The sequence below is a fragment of the Phacochoerus africanus genome, chromosome 2, assembly GCF_016906955.1.
Source record: "Phacochoerus africanus isolate WHEZ1 chromosome 2, ROS_Pafr_v1, whole genome shotgun sequence".
NCBI lineage: Eukaryota > Metazoa > Chordata > Mammalia > Artiodactyla > Suidae > Phacochoerus > Phacochoerus africanus.
In genome coordinates this window covers 192633846-192647820 of record NC_062545.1, presented here as the reverse complement: position 1 = coordinate 192647820, position 13975 = coordinate 192633846, and the positions used below count along the sequence as shown (strand labels likewise).

General features: G+C 38.0%; 1 protein-coding gene across 14 annotated transcripts in view; it reads right to left on the bottom strand.

The window, feature by feature from the left end:
* Window positions 1–13975, bottom strand: part of PRKCH (protein kinase C eta) — a 229650-nt gene that overhangs the window by 100455 nt on the left and 115220 nt on the right. For all 14 annotated transcript variants that reach the window (XR_007133208.1, XM_047767479.1, XM_047767483.1 and 11 more), the window contains exons 3-6: window positions 10842–10992; window positions 6782–6816; window positions 3193–3281; window positions 1571–1700 (exon numbers count right to left, since the gene is read on the bottom strand). Coding sequence is in view for 13 of the 14 variants with exons in the window: in XM_047767479.1 (XP_047623435.1) it covers window positions 1571–1700; window positions 3193–3281; window positions 6782–6816; window positions 10842–10992 (405 nt within the window). In the remaining variant the exon portion in view is untranslated. The remainder of the gene's footprint in view (window positions 1–1570; window positions 1701–3192; window positions 3282–6781; window positions 6817–10841; window positions 10993–13975) is intronic.

Below are 13975 nucleotides of genomic sequence, written 5' to 3'. Positions count from 1 at the left end.
TAAAGGTCAAAGTAAGTGGCAGTTGGAAGAGGAGAGTGAAGCAAACTAGGCTCCTGGTATACAGGATGCTAAGTTGGGATGATGAAAGAACCGAGGTTCAATCAGCGCAAAGTTCTGATATGGGTTCTTGCCCTGGGCCCTGCTGATGGGGGGTAGAAATGACGCAGCAAAATATGTGTTTGGGGTGTGTCAGCCCATCTTTGGAAGCATGCACAGATCCAGGTTTTGTGGGGCCTGAATTTATGCAATTTAGGGTTGCCCTTTCTAAGAAGAAGAATATTCAGTCAAGTAGAGAGCCTGGAAGGTTCTTGGAGCTAATGAAGCTCTGAGGCTTAAGCTTCATAGCTTCCTAGGAAAGCCACCTCTCTCAGGAAGGCTGATGCAGAGACATACAAGCCTGCAGTCACCTTTCTGAAGCACCACATGACAAGAAAGGCAAAAATTACAGGAGCCAGAACCCTGCAGGCCTGCCACCCTCAGTACCACCAGGGACAAGAATGATGTAAATGAACGCCAGCCTTGGCTCTGCAGGTCAGCAACAACCATACAAAAGCACACCCAGGTGACAGCATCCAGCTAATGGTCAAGCAGTGCCTGAAACAAAGCTATATGTGAGTCGGCTGCTGTTTTAGTTGAAAAAGAATGATTCCATGTATCTCTGAGAAAAGAATAATTAAATGGTGCTCTGGGGAAATGAGAGAATTTGCCTTTCTTAAAGACAAGTGATCAGCCCCTTTTTGTTAAGAGAAGCAGACTTGGTGAGTCCAGGCCATTTTTACTGACACAAAGTCTGCCTTCTCTGGTGACTCAGAGTGTGTCTAAGGCTTCAGGCTGAAATTCTCATATATTTCAGCAGGGGACAGTGCACCCTATGACAGCCAAATTGTCACAGCAACCCTCAGTGGGAGATGACTCAAGGCCAACAGCCCCTCAACTCCTAACAGGGCAAGGATAAGCTCTCATCCCCTGCCCCTTTGCTGAGGCACAAGTTCCAAACTCAGGCTCCACTGGGCACAGCTGCTGAAGTGAAAGCCCATGGCCAAAGCTTGTGTCCTTCATTCCATCTGAATATCATTCCTCTGATATCTATCAAGCTCTTTGAGAAGATGCAGGGCAGCTCTAGTTATGCTTTTATAACTAAATTCCTGCTTATCTCTGGTGACCAACTCTCCTGCCAGTTCTTACTCATAACCCCACCTACTCCACCGGCCACCTCACCTCCTACCACCTTTCATTTCTGACCAGATCTCATTTTTACCTCTTTCAAGTACCTTTGTAAATACACAGCCTGTACTCAGCACTAAATAGATGATGGCCAGCTGGCTAGCTAACTAAATGGAATATTTAATTTAGCAACTAATATTCCCTAGTTAGGGAATATGTGGATCACATGTAGCTCTCTTTATGTGCCTGACAAAGAACACATAAATATAGAACCACTAAGACATTAATGTACAAAGTATCTAAAACCAATGGTCCTAAGTCAGATTCCGAACTAAAGAATCCTGAGAGCTCGTAGCACCATGGTGCTCTCATGAAGAAGTTGGTACCAGGCATCCCAGCATCTCACTTTTACACTGAAGTCCTTGTCGCATTATCCCCCAGAGCAGGGAGCCGCAGTGATCACAGAATGTTGGCACTTTGTAGTTGTGGACACTGAACTTGTGTGGGATGTTGATTCCGAACCTCTGCTCAGCAATCTGTAAGAAAGAAACAGGAGGGCAAGAGCTGAAATTCCATACCAACACCTTTTGCGGAAACTGTAACAGCAGTTCACCTGCGGTAAAATGGTACTATGACACTTGAGCTGGGTGTATTATTTTACTGCTCAGCCACGATGAATTACTCAGGCCTTACTAAGCAGACTAAGCATATTTTCTAATGAGAAAGACTGGACAGACACCTGTGCTATATAATAGGTTGTTCATCATTTTAGGAGATTAATAGAAATGTACATTTTCATTTCATCTTTTACATTCCAGCTGTATTTCTCTTCCTGCCAATGCCCACATGCCCATCTTAGAACCCTTTAATTTGAGTCTGTCATAGACAACATACATTTGCTATCATCATAAGTTCTTATAGAAATTGTGTTATGAGGACAGGGATTGGGGAGAGGGCACCCAGAGGACAGGGAATCACAGTAGAAATTCATTCCAAAGTGACATTCAATGGTGATCTTAGTCAGCCCTTCCAGACACTGTCTGTCTTTGTATTTTCATATCTGAGTGCAAAGATTCTGCTTTTATCTCACATACAACCACTTTCAGATGAAGTGCAATCTCACATACTGTTTCCAGCAAATAATTAGACGAGGCATATGCTCTATAGTCTACACCACAGTTGGAGACAAGAATAACAGTTTGAAATAACAACAGTGGAACTACACATAACACAAAGTGAGGCAGTATTACTCCTCGTGAAACTTTTCTGGCACCCTCTTTCTCATGTCTCTCCGTGTACTCTGTAACCATCCTGTGTGTATACTGTAAAGAACCATTGAGTTCCAGAGTCAGATTCTTCAATGCATCTGTAAATCCACTGCTACTTGTCAGTGATACTCAACCTGTTTTCTGCCTCCAGAATTTAGTATACCCACCCCAGCTGGATGCGATACAAGTGGCAAGAGGGAGGTTCAAGCATTTATGTATAGATACACATCATCCCTGAAATTCCTTCAGAGGCTGGAGGAAGCCAACCATCACTTTATTTAGGAAGTGCAATGTACAGTTAACAACATACATATCACATATCAGTTCTACCTTGTAGTATGATCCCGTTTTAAGATTGAAGCTAGGAGAGAAGCTACCTAGAAGAGGCTGGGTTCTGCATTCAAATCCCAGTCATCTGCTACTAAACTCAGGGATCTTTTCATGATTATAAATCTCTCTCCAAATAAGCAGAGCTAATCCCTAGAGCTTTTACCCAGCTGATGACTAATAGAGTCGTCGCAAGGATAGGCTAAGCTATGTAAGTCTAGAAATATAAATGCTATAGTACAAAAAGGGAGAAATTTCAATTCTGATATCACCATTGCCTTCAAGGAGTGTTGGAGGGAAGTGGGGAGAAGAGGGAGAGAGAAGAAGAAAGATGGAATGAGGGATAGAGAAAAAGAGAGCCAGAGAGGGAGGCAGGGGATGTGCACACAGGAGCTCATGCAGGCACTTAATCAGCAAAATGCTGCTATCTTACCTTTGAATCCACTTTGTTAATATTGTTTTGGCAAGTGCAGGCTGTAACAATTAGATGATGGCAGCGCTTATGGACAACACAGGTGCACACTAGGAAATTAAATCCAGTGATTATACATTTATCAGAGGCTGACAGTTTAGCCAGTTTCAGTAGCATCGACAAGGGCTGTGCCATGCCGATGTGGCTTGATTGAGATGCTGGGCCCACATCAGTTACCATCATCCTAACTCAGGCCTTTGCTCATGCTCAAACTATTCCTACTCAAATCCAGAACTAGTGTCATCCTTCCTGGCTTTAAGCCTTTCTGACCCCACCTGCAGAGGCCCCATGATTTAAGCATTCAATGGTGTCTCACTATCAGTCAAAATAGAATTGGAATTTCCCAGGTGGGTTTCAGGCTCTCCCAAGCCTACCCCAGACTCACCTATCACCTTTTTCTTTGAGAGCTTTCTGTTCCATTACAAACTAAAGTTGCTGTTTCTGGAGCAAGTCTTCACTCTCCCCACCATCCGTCCATATCTTTCTCAGTCCCTAGAAGATCTTTCTTTCTTATCACTTAACTAAATCTTAAATGTATAACAAGGCATGACTTTGGAAAAATGTCTCTTCTTTTATGAAAATGCATGCCCCATGGCTCCCCTTCCAGACTGAAACTCTCTCTCCTCTGACCTCCTACAACCTTTAGCCTGCCTCTCTCACATACAGCCTCCCACGTCCTCAGGATTCCCAGCCAGTATGATGAGTTGAACAAACTAGACATTCATTAAGTATTTGCAGAATGACTTAATCAATTGTTTGAATTAGTTAGAACTTTATAAATAACATTGTTTTCATTTTCATTTACATAACTGATAGAGTGCAGACAGAGTCCAGTTTCCATTAAAGGCTGAACATGTGCAATGAAGCAATATAAAAATACACATCATTGTTAAGATCTTTCAAGACATATGGAAGTTTTTAGGATTAAGTACATAAAGACAGATGATATATCAGCAAATAGCACTATCATTAAAACAATCTAGCTTTCCATCAGATTGAACTCTCAGGAGAAACAAATTTAAAAATTCCTAGAAAACTGGTCTTTTTATATCAGGGAATCCTTCACAGAGAAAAGGATCTTATATTCTGAGCCCCCCACCCCACCCCATGACCACTACAGTTAGCTTGGCTACAGGTTTATCAGTTTTATTGATCTTTTCAGAGAACTATCTTTTGGTTTAGTGGATTGTCTTTATTGTTTTCCTAATTTCAATTTCATTGCTTTCTTACTTTTGTTACTTCTTTTCTGCTGCTCGCTTCAAGCTTAAGTTTCTCTTTCTAAGATGAAAATTTAGATTACTGATTATAGATCTCTCTTCTGTTCTAATATGTGCATTTAATACCATAAATTTTCCTCCAAGCACTGCTTTCATTGCATTCCCAACATTTTGATAAATCATATTTTCATTTGATTCAAAATATTTATTTTCTCTTGGGAAAAAAAAGTGTTATTTAGAATGTGTTGTTTAATCTCCAGATATTTGGAGGTTCTAGCTTCTTTCTATTATTGATTTCTAGATTAATTCCATTGTGGTCTGAGAAGATACTTTCTATCATTTCTATTCTTTTGAATTGGTTAAGGTTTGTTTTACAGTCCAGAATATGGTCTATGTTGGTAAATGTTCTACCAATCTTGAAAAGAACATTCATTCTGCTGCTGTTACATGGAATATTTTATAAATGTCAATTTGATCAAGTTGTAACAGTGTTGTTTAGGTCAACTATATTCTTACTGATTTTCTGCCTGCTGGATTTATCAATTGCTGAGCTACTGAAGTCTCCAACTATAATACTAGTTTTGTTTGTATCTCCTTGCAGTTCTATCAGTTTTTGCCTTAAGTATTTTGATGCCTTGTTATTAGGCACATATATGTTAAAGATTGTTATGTGTTCTGGGAGAACTGACCCCTTTTATCATTACATAATGCCCTTCCTTATCCCTTATAATTTTCCTTGTTCTGAAATCTGCTTTATCTCTTTTCTTTTGATTAGTGTTAGCATGGTTGCTATAGCTCTCCAATTAGGCATTTGGTTTTATATCCCTTAGAAAGATGTGAAATTAGTGTCCTCATGTTTTCTGGTCAATGTTCTTTCCTGCTCTTTTAAAAACAGTTGACCCAATGAAAATCAGCTCTTCAAATATCTAGCACCAGAGGCCAAAGAAGAAATAAATTAAAACAATAGATATATCACAAATCATGCATTTTTTTCACTCAAAAATGTAACCTTGTCTATCAAGAGGTTCTTAAGTTATCTTTATATGTATAAGATGGACAGGACTTATGCCTGTGCTGGAGAGGTCCAAGCCAAAAAGTGACATTGATTCTGACCTGCGAACTATATTTTCATTTGGGACTGAAATTAATAGCATAAGGTCAATTACTATTGTCATATCAATTATACATTCAGTTTTTTTCCTAAATTTGAGAACTCAATAGAATTGTTCATACCTATTAAAGTCAAAATTACATCCAACAGCTGTTTTATTCTATTGTTCTAAGGGAAATAATGTTTCACTTCACCTTCTCCAGAAAAGAAGGCAGGGCCTCTTTATTTACACATAAGTTTACACTCTAGGATAGGTAGTACAATTTTACCTATCATCTGTAGAGTATAAATCAAGAAGATAGGTACCATATATATCAACCATGAGATGATGCTAAAACTCAACGAGGGAGGCCCAACCCCGCCTGACTAAATGAGTTTTCTTTTATTCTTCCCATTTTTATTTCATTCTGAATCTGCCAGAACACTAATAAATTGAGTTTATCTTAGAATTGTGAAAATCAAAAATAAGCTGAATGGATAATCACTTACAAGATCCTTAACAGCTTAATTTTGAACAATCTCACATTAAAAAAAAATCAGAAAATCAAAAAAGCGACTTGGATAATAGCTTCTATTTCCAATGCAGGTGAAGAAAAAACAGCATTGTGCTACTTCTCATCCCTATTGACAAAGGGACTGTACAAAAACCAAAAGAATATCTGCAAGACTCAAGGGTACTGCTCACAAAACAGCATTACCTTTTAGTACATTCATGTTATTGCAGAGACAAAACTTTAAACAAGTAAACTTAGGCATACTGGATTCAGAAATAAAAACATCCCCTCTACTTTGTCTACAAAAGAACATATCCAGGAGTTCCCACTGTGGCTCAGTGGACTAAGGACCCAATGTTGTCTCTGTGAGGATGAGGGTTTGATCCCAGGCCTCACTCAGTGGGTTAAAGATCCGGTGTTGCTGTAAAATCACAGGTGAGGCTCAGATCCGGTGTTGCTGTGGCTGTGATGTAGACCTCAGCTGCAGCTCCAATTTGACTCCTAGCCTAGGAAGTTCCATATGCCACAAGTATGACCATTTAAAAAAAAAAAAGACATAGCCAAAATTTAACCAAAATTAAAGTGCTGTAATACTATGGGGGTCTCATTTGACTCTCAGAGTTATTTATCAAGATACTAATGGAATATATCCTGTTTCCTCTTAGTATAATCACTTTTTAACACAGGAGCAAGATTTAACATAGTTTTATAAAAAAATATGTTCTTACCTTGGCATTGATAACCCTGTTTCCCAAATACTCCCCTGTTCAAGACAATAGAGAAAAAGTAACCATCAGTCAAATATTTCAGCAACAATGCTCCTATAATTACAGTACTTCAGGAAAACAACTTTCATACTCTTGTTTCTTTAGAAAAAAACACAATTTCAGAGAAGCAGCAAAGGTAATGTCCTTTTTGAGCCCTTGTTTGTTACCACAAGTCAAGGAGGAAACTGATGAATTAGAACACTCCAGATCATATAAACAAATGAGTACTGGCCATTCTCATTCTACCCACTTCTATGGTAATCTTCCAAGTCCTTAATGAAAATAAACTCTCATCTGTGTGTGTGACTGAGCCTGAGCCTCAAGTGTCCCTTCACTGCCTTATTTAGCATCTTCTCTCACATACATGCAAAGATGTACAGAAGGTGAAGTAAAGAATGCAGAGGGTACATACGGATATAAACAAATGAGAGCACTGCAGCTGCCTGTCCTGAGGCATCATCCCTCCTTCCTGTGTCCATATCACCCTGGAGTCCACTGGGGAGCAGAAGTGTGGCCACAATATAACCATCATGCTCACAGCTTCCATCTCTGTCTCCCCCTAATGCAGTCTTTGGGGGATGATGATACAATTCTCATAACAATTTACTGAGCCTGTAGGACCTGCCAGGAACTGAGCCAGGCAGTGACATATACCATTTCATTCAATCCTCGCAAAGCCATGTGAGGTAGCACGCAAAACAGGATGGCCTAGAGTACAGATCCTGAAGCTGAATGGCCTGGTTGTGATTTGGAGCAAGTCGTTAACTTCTATGAGCCACTGTTCTTAATCCATAAAAAGGTATAATGGTAACAGCACCTACTTCATAGGGTTATCATGAAGGTAAAAGAGTTGATAATGTAAAATACTTAGAATAGTGCCTGGTACTCTGAATGCAAATAAAATTTATTATATAAAATTTTTGTTCTTGTTTTGCAAATGAGGAGACACTGATAGGATATATAACTTGTCTAGGTTCACACAACTAGTTGGTGATGAGACAGAACACCAGAGTCCATATGCCTAATCATATGTGACACATACGCCATTATTTTAAAAGAGAGAGAGAGAGAGAGAGAGAGAGAGTGTGTGTGTGTGTGTGTGTGTGCCTGCATGTGTATGTGAAATGGGGCCAGTTAGGTGGGTATTCAAGTTTCTTTGGTGAAAAAAAAAATTGGTGAAATGTTCAAGTAAGTTTCCATTAGGAACGTTAGTTGAGATCACAGGTTGTCACCACAAATGTCTTCAGGGGCAGATAGGTCATGTAAAGAGGGAAGCAGAATGGTGTGACATGAAATAAACACCAAGAGTCAGTCACCCTTCTGGTTAGGCAAACCCAGGAAGAGGTGTGTCTATAGCTAACTGGAGCATGCAGACTGCTTCAGAGAAGGAAAATTGGCTCAAAATTGCCAGAGCTGCTGATTTTTTTCATCAAAAAATGGAACAGAAATCTTTTCCTAAAGACTATAGTTTTGAGCTTCATACAAATCAAGAGTCATTTTAGAACATTTGGTTTAGACAAGTTTCTATTCTTTTTAAAAAAAAATATTTCATTTTTAAATTGAGTACAAATTTTAATGTCATTTCTTTTTTAAAATTCATTGAATTATAGTTGATTTATGTTAGTTTGTGATGTACAGCAACATGATTCAGCTATACATATCCATATATCCGTTCTTTTTTGGTAAATTTAAGAAAACTGAAATATCAAGCATCTTTTCCTACAACAATGCTATGAGATTAGAAATCAACCTCAAGAAAAAAATGTAAAAAACATAAACAAGTGGAGGCTTAAACAAGTGGTACCAAACAGCCAACAGATCCCTGAAGAAATCAAAGAGTAAATCAAAAAATACCTAGAGACAAATGAAAATGAAAACACAATGATCCAAAATCTATGGGACACGGCAAAAGTAGTTCTAAGAGGGAAGTTTGTAGTGATACAAGATTATCTCAGGAAACAGGAAAAATCTCAAATAAACAGCCTAACCTTCCATTCAGAGAAAGAACAAAGAAAATCCAAAGTTTGTAGAAGGAAAGAAGTCATAAAGATCAGAGTAGAAAAATAAAACAGAGACTTAAAAAAACAATTGAAAAGATCAGACTGACAAATAAAGAAGAGACTTGTGGTTGCCAGAGCCGGGTGGGGAGTGGGATGGACTGGGAGTTTGGTGTTAATAGATGCAAACTATGACATTTAGAATAGACAAGCAATGAGGTCTTACTGTATAGCACAGAGATCTATATCCAATCTCTTGGGATAGAACTGACAGAAGATAATATCAGAAAAATAATGTATATACATATATGTATATGACTAGGTGACTGCTGTACAACAAAAATTAGGACATTGTAAATCAACATATGGATTTCTTCAATAGATCACTGAAGAAATCAGGGTAAATAAAAAAATACCTAGAGACAAATGAAAATGAAAACACAATGATCCAAAATCTATGGGACATGGCAAACATAGTTCTAAGAGGGAAGTTTATGAAAACAAAAACAAAAAGACCAATGAAACTAAAAAACTGGTTTTTCAAAAAGATAAACAAAATTGATAGATCTTTAGCCAAACTCACTGGGGGGGCGGGGGGGCAAATTGATAAAATCAGAAATGAAAAAGAAGTTACAACCAACACAGCAGAAATGCAAAGAATCGTAAAGGACTGCTACAAACAACTATACGCCAATAAAATGACAACCTAGAATAAATGGAAAAATTCCTAGAAAGGTACAATCTCCCAAGACTGAGCCAGGAAGAAATAGAAAATATAAACAGACTAATTATGAGTACCGAAAACAGAATCAGTAATTAAAAACTCCCTACAAACAAAAGTTTAGGACCAGATGGCTTGAAGGGTGAATTCTACCAAACATTTAGAGGAGGGTTAACACTTACCCTTCTGAAACTATTCCAAAAAATTGCAGAAGAAGGAACACTTCTGAACTCATTCTATGAGGCCACCATTACTCTGATACCAAAACCAGACAAAGATACCACAGACAAACAAAAAAGAAATGCACAGGCCAATATCACTGATAAATACAGACACAAAAAATCCTCAACAAAATGCTGGCAAATTGAATCCAAGAATACATCAAAAGGATCATAGACAAGACTCTATTCTTGTTTTAAAAGGCCAAAAATACAAACTAAGCCTGAATTCTGACTGCTAAAACGTATAAGATCCAAAGCAATCACACAAAAACCCCCACAAAATATGAAGCAATTGATCAGGACTCAAATTAATCTGAATCAAGTGTTTCTGCCTTAAGGAAGGTAACTAGTTTGCAACAAAAATATAGATCTCCTTTCATGCTTCAGACATGCAAGTGTGTTTCTGCCTCCTGAGAAGGGTGTGTATAGGTGTATGTTTTCTGTGTGTGAGGGGGTAGCTCTTTCTTCTCTTTCCAAAAAAATATGTTTAATGTTGCCTCTCATTGAAGATAACTATTACTTGCATCTACTTTACATTACAGATTTGCCACTTAGACTTAAGCTTGAGTGACATCTACAGTAATGCATTGCCCCAAATAATCTAGAATTTCTCAACTATTAATTACCTTAATTCTTAAATGCCAGGGATTATATTAAGTGATCACTGAAAGCTATTACCTTCAGCTACATACTATAAGGCTGAAGATTCCTGTGTGCCTGGTTTATTTGCAACAATTAATGTTCATAACTCATTCCTGCCTTCTAAGAGCAATACTGTTGATATTTCTTTCCTCTGCAGGGGTCAATTATTTATTAATTATTTTTTCTCTAATTAGTGCTTTTTAACCAGTGCATGATTCATTGGCACCTTTACCACAATGATTGGAAGAGAAATAACATAAAACTTAATCTGTAAATTGTATAATTTGTGTTTGGGGATTAAAGTTTCTAGGTCAACATATTAGAGTAAGAAGGGAAAAAAATAAGATTCTAAAACAATTCTTAATGATCCCACTTTCTCTTAAAATCACACACAACCAGAGGAAGTCTCAGCTTTTGGAGAGAAGCAGGGAACCTCTTACCAGATAAACTCCCTGCAGTGAGAGCAGTAGGTGGGCTGCCTCAGGTACGTGGCCATGAACTTGTGTCCGTTGATCTGGTGGACTCTCCTTCGCATAGCCCTTTGGCGCTTCCTGGTAAAATGTTTGAAGATTCGGTCTCTCTGGAGAGTAGCTGCATATTAAAAGAAGGGGAAAAAGAATGATGCACAATGAATCTACTTGCACCTAATATGTGAGAAAATTTGAGAGTTCAAATACTCCCCAAATTATTTTTTCTTTCTTCAAGATGCAAAACACCCCACAAAATCATCATGCTTTCCTAGTGACCTTAAGACTCTTTAATTTTATTTTATTTTATTTTATTTATTTTTGTCTTTTTGTCTTTTTCTAGGGCCACACTCGCAGCATATGGAGGTTCCCAGCGTAGGGGTCTAATCGGAGCTGTAGCCGCCAGCCTAAGCCAGAGCCTCAGCAACGTGGGATCTAAGCCATGTCTGCAACCTACACCACAGTTCATGGCAACCCCGGATCCTTAACCCACTGAGCAAGGCCAGGGATAGAACCCACAACCTCATGGTTTCTAGTCGGATTTGTTAACCACTGAGCCACAGTGGGAACTCCAGGACTCTTTAATTTTTAAATTTAGACCTATGTGAACACTAAGCTTCCCACTGCCTGGTTATAACTGGCTGTCTTGGGCCAGTCTTCCCAGCACAGAACATGGGTTCCCCAGGGTTCCTATGCTCCAGTATGTGACAGCAGCATGGTCTTGTAGTCCCTGTCCAGCAGTTTAGGACCCCAAGTTCATCAACTGGCTGGCAAACATTACTCCCCTTTCATTCCAGGGTCCTAACAAACTGAGTGAGGGAACTCCCCCCAACACAGACAGACAGTGAGAGCCCTGCCCCAAAGCATCAGTCCCCAGGGTCACCTCTGCTAACACGGAACATGGGGAATACACTCAAAGTTCCTTTCCTAAAGATACATGTACGCATATGTTCACTGCAGCACTATTTTACAATAACCAAGACAATGGAAACAACCTAAATGTCCATCAGCAGATGAATGGATCAAGAAGATGTGGTGCATAGACACAATGGAATACTGCTCAGCCATAAAAAAGAAAAACAATGCCATTTGCAGCAACAAGGATGCAAACAGAGACTCTCATACTAAGTGAAGTAAGTCAGAAAGAGAAAGACAAATAACATATGATATCACTTATATCTGGAATCTAATACATGGCACAGATGAACACACTACAGAAAAGAAGCAAACTCATGGACTTGGAGAATAGACTTGTGGTTGCCAATTGGGAAGGGGAGGGAAGTTTGGGGTTAGTAGATGGAAACTATTGCATTTGGAGTAGATAAGCAATGAGATCCTGCTGTATAACACAGGGAACTATATCCACTCACTTGTGATGGAACAGGATGGAGGATGATGTGAGGAAAATAATGTATATGTATTCTTTAATGAAGAATGACTGGGCTACTCTGATGTACAGGGGAAATTGACAGAACATTATAAATCAACTATAATAGAAAAAAAATCTTAAAAAAGTAAAAAATAAAAATAGTGGCTCCTAATCTAAAGACTCTGAAAACTGTGCACCATTTAAAGATGGTAAATGATGTCCTCCACATAACTATTATAGAATTTTTTTCAATATATGTAGAGACTTGTGATTATAAAATAAAATTCCTTCTTCAATTATGCTTTTAAATGAATCACTGCTCCAAAGGAAATTAAATGCACCATGCAAGAATAATCTGCTAATAAATTTTAAAAACTGGAAGAAATAGATTTCCATGAAAATATAAATGATCAAAATTAACCAAATAAGAGTTACATAAACCAGGCTAATTTTTTAGAAGAAATTGATAACATTTTTAAATAATTATCTCTCACTTTGGAGGATTTCTTTTATACAGACTTTACCCAGTAGCTGTTACACTCAAATAACCAGAAACTTCCATACTATCCAGAATTATCTTAAAAGAAAAACTCACTGTGATCAAGTGGGAATTTTCTCAGGAACATAACAATGGATATATTATTACAAAATCTATTGTATCTTTTTCTATTAATAGCTAAAAGAATAAGTATGACAGTTTCAACAGATGTTGAAAAGGCACTTGATAAAATTTAACTTGTAATCCAATAAAAAATCCTTTTGAAAAGACTGGAAGATTGTCTCTTTAATGTGACTAACACTGATTTCACAGGTCAAAGGCATCAAGCTGAATTGTAAATTAAAAAAAAAAAATTCCTGTGACAGTTAAGAACAATAAGACCAATTATCGTCATTATTATTTAATATTATTCTGAAAGTGCTTGCTAAAAATGTTAGAAATGAAAACAAAATGAAAGATAAAACCTTTGGAAAAGATGCCCAAGATGCCATTATTTGAAGTTGTTTAATGCATGACTAGAAAACTCATGAGAATTCAGACTAATCTTTTTAAAAGAGTTAAGTATGATGAACAATAATAAATCATTAAAAGTCAAGGTATTTAAGATAGCAAACAAATCAATTAGAATACATAATTTTAACAAATCCCATTCATACAACTATAAAAACCAAACTATTGGGAGTTCCCTGGTGGCCTAGCGGGTTAAGGATTAAGTGTTGTCACTTCAGTGACTTGGGTCATTGCTGAGGCCCAGGTTTGATTCCTGGCCTGAGAATGTCTGTATGCTGTAGGTGAAGCCAAAAACAAACAAAACAACAAACTAAGAAACAATTTATCAGAAATGCAAGATTTATATGTAAAAAAACTATCAGAAGTTCCCATGTGGATCAGTAGGTTAAGGACCTGTGCTATCTCTGTGAGGGTGCGGGTTCAATCCCCAGCCTCTCTTAGTGGGTTAAGGATCTGACTTTTCCATGAGCTGTGGTGTAGGTCACAGATGAGGCTAGGATCTGGTGTTGCTGTGGCTGTGGCATAGGCTAGCAGCTGCAGCTCAGATTCGACCCCTGGCCTGGGAACTTCCATATGTTGCAGGTAGAGCCATGAAAAAGAAAAGAAAAAGACTATGAAACCAAATAAAGAACATGAAAAGATATGAAAAAAATGAAGTTCTTAGGTAGGAACACTCAATCCTGTAAAGCTGTCAATTCTTTCTAGACTAATCTCTAAATTCAACAAAAT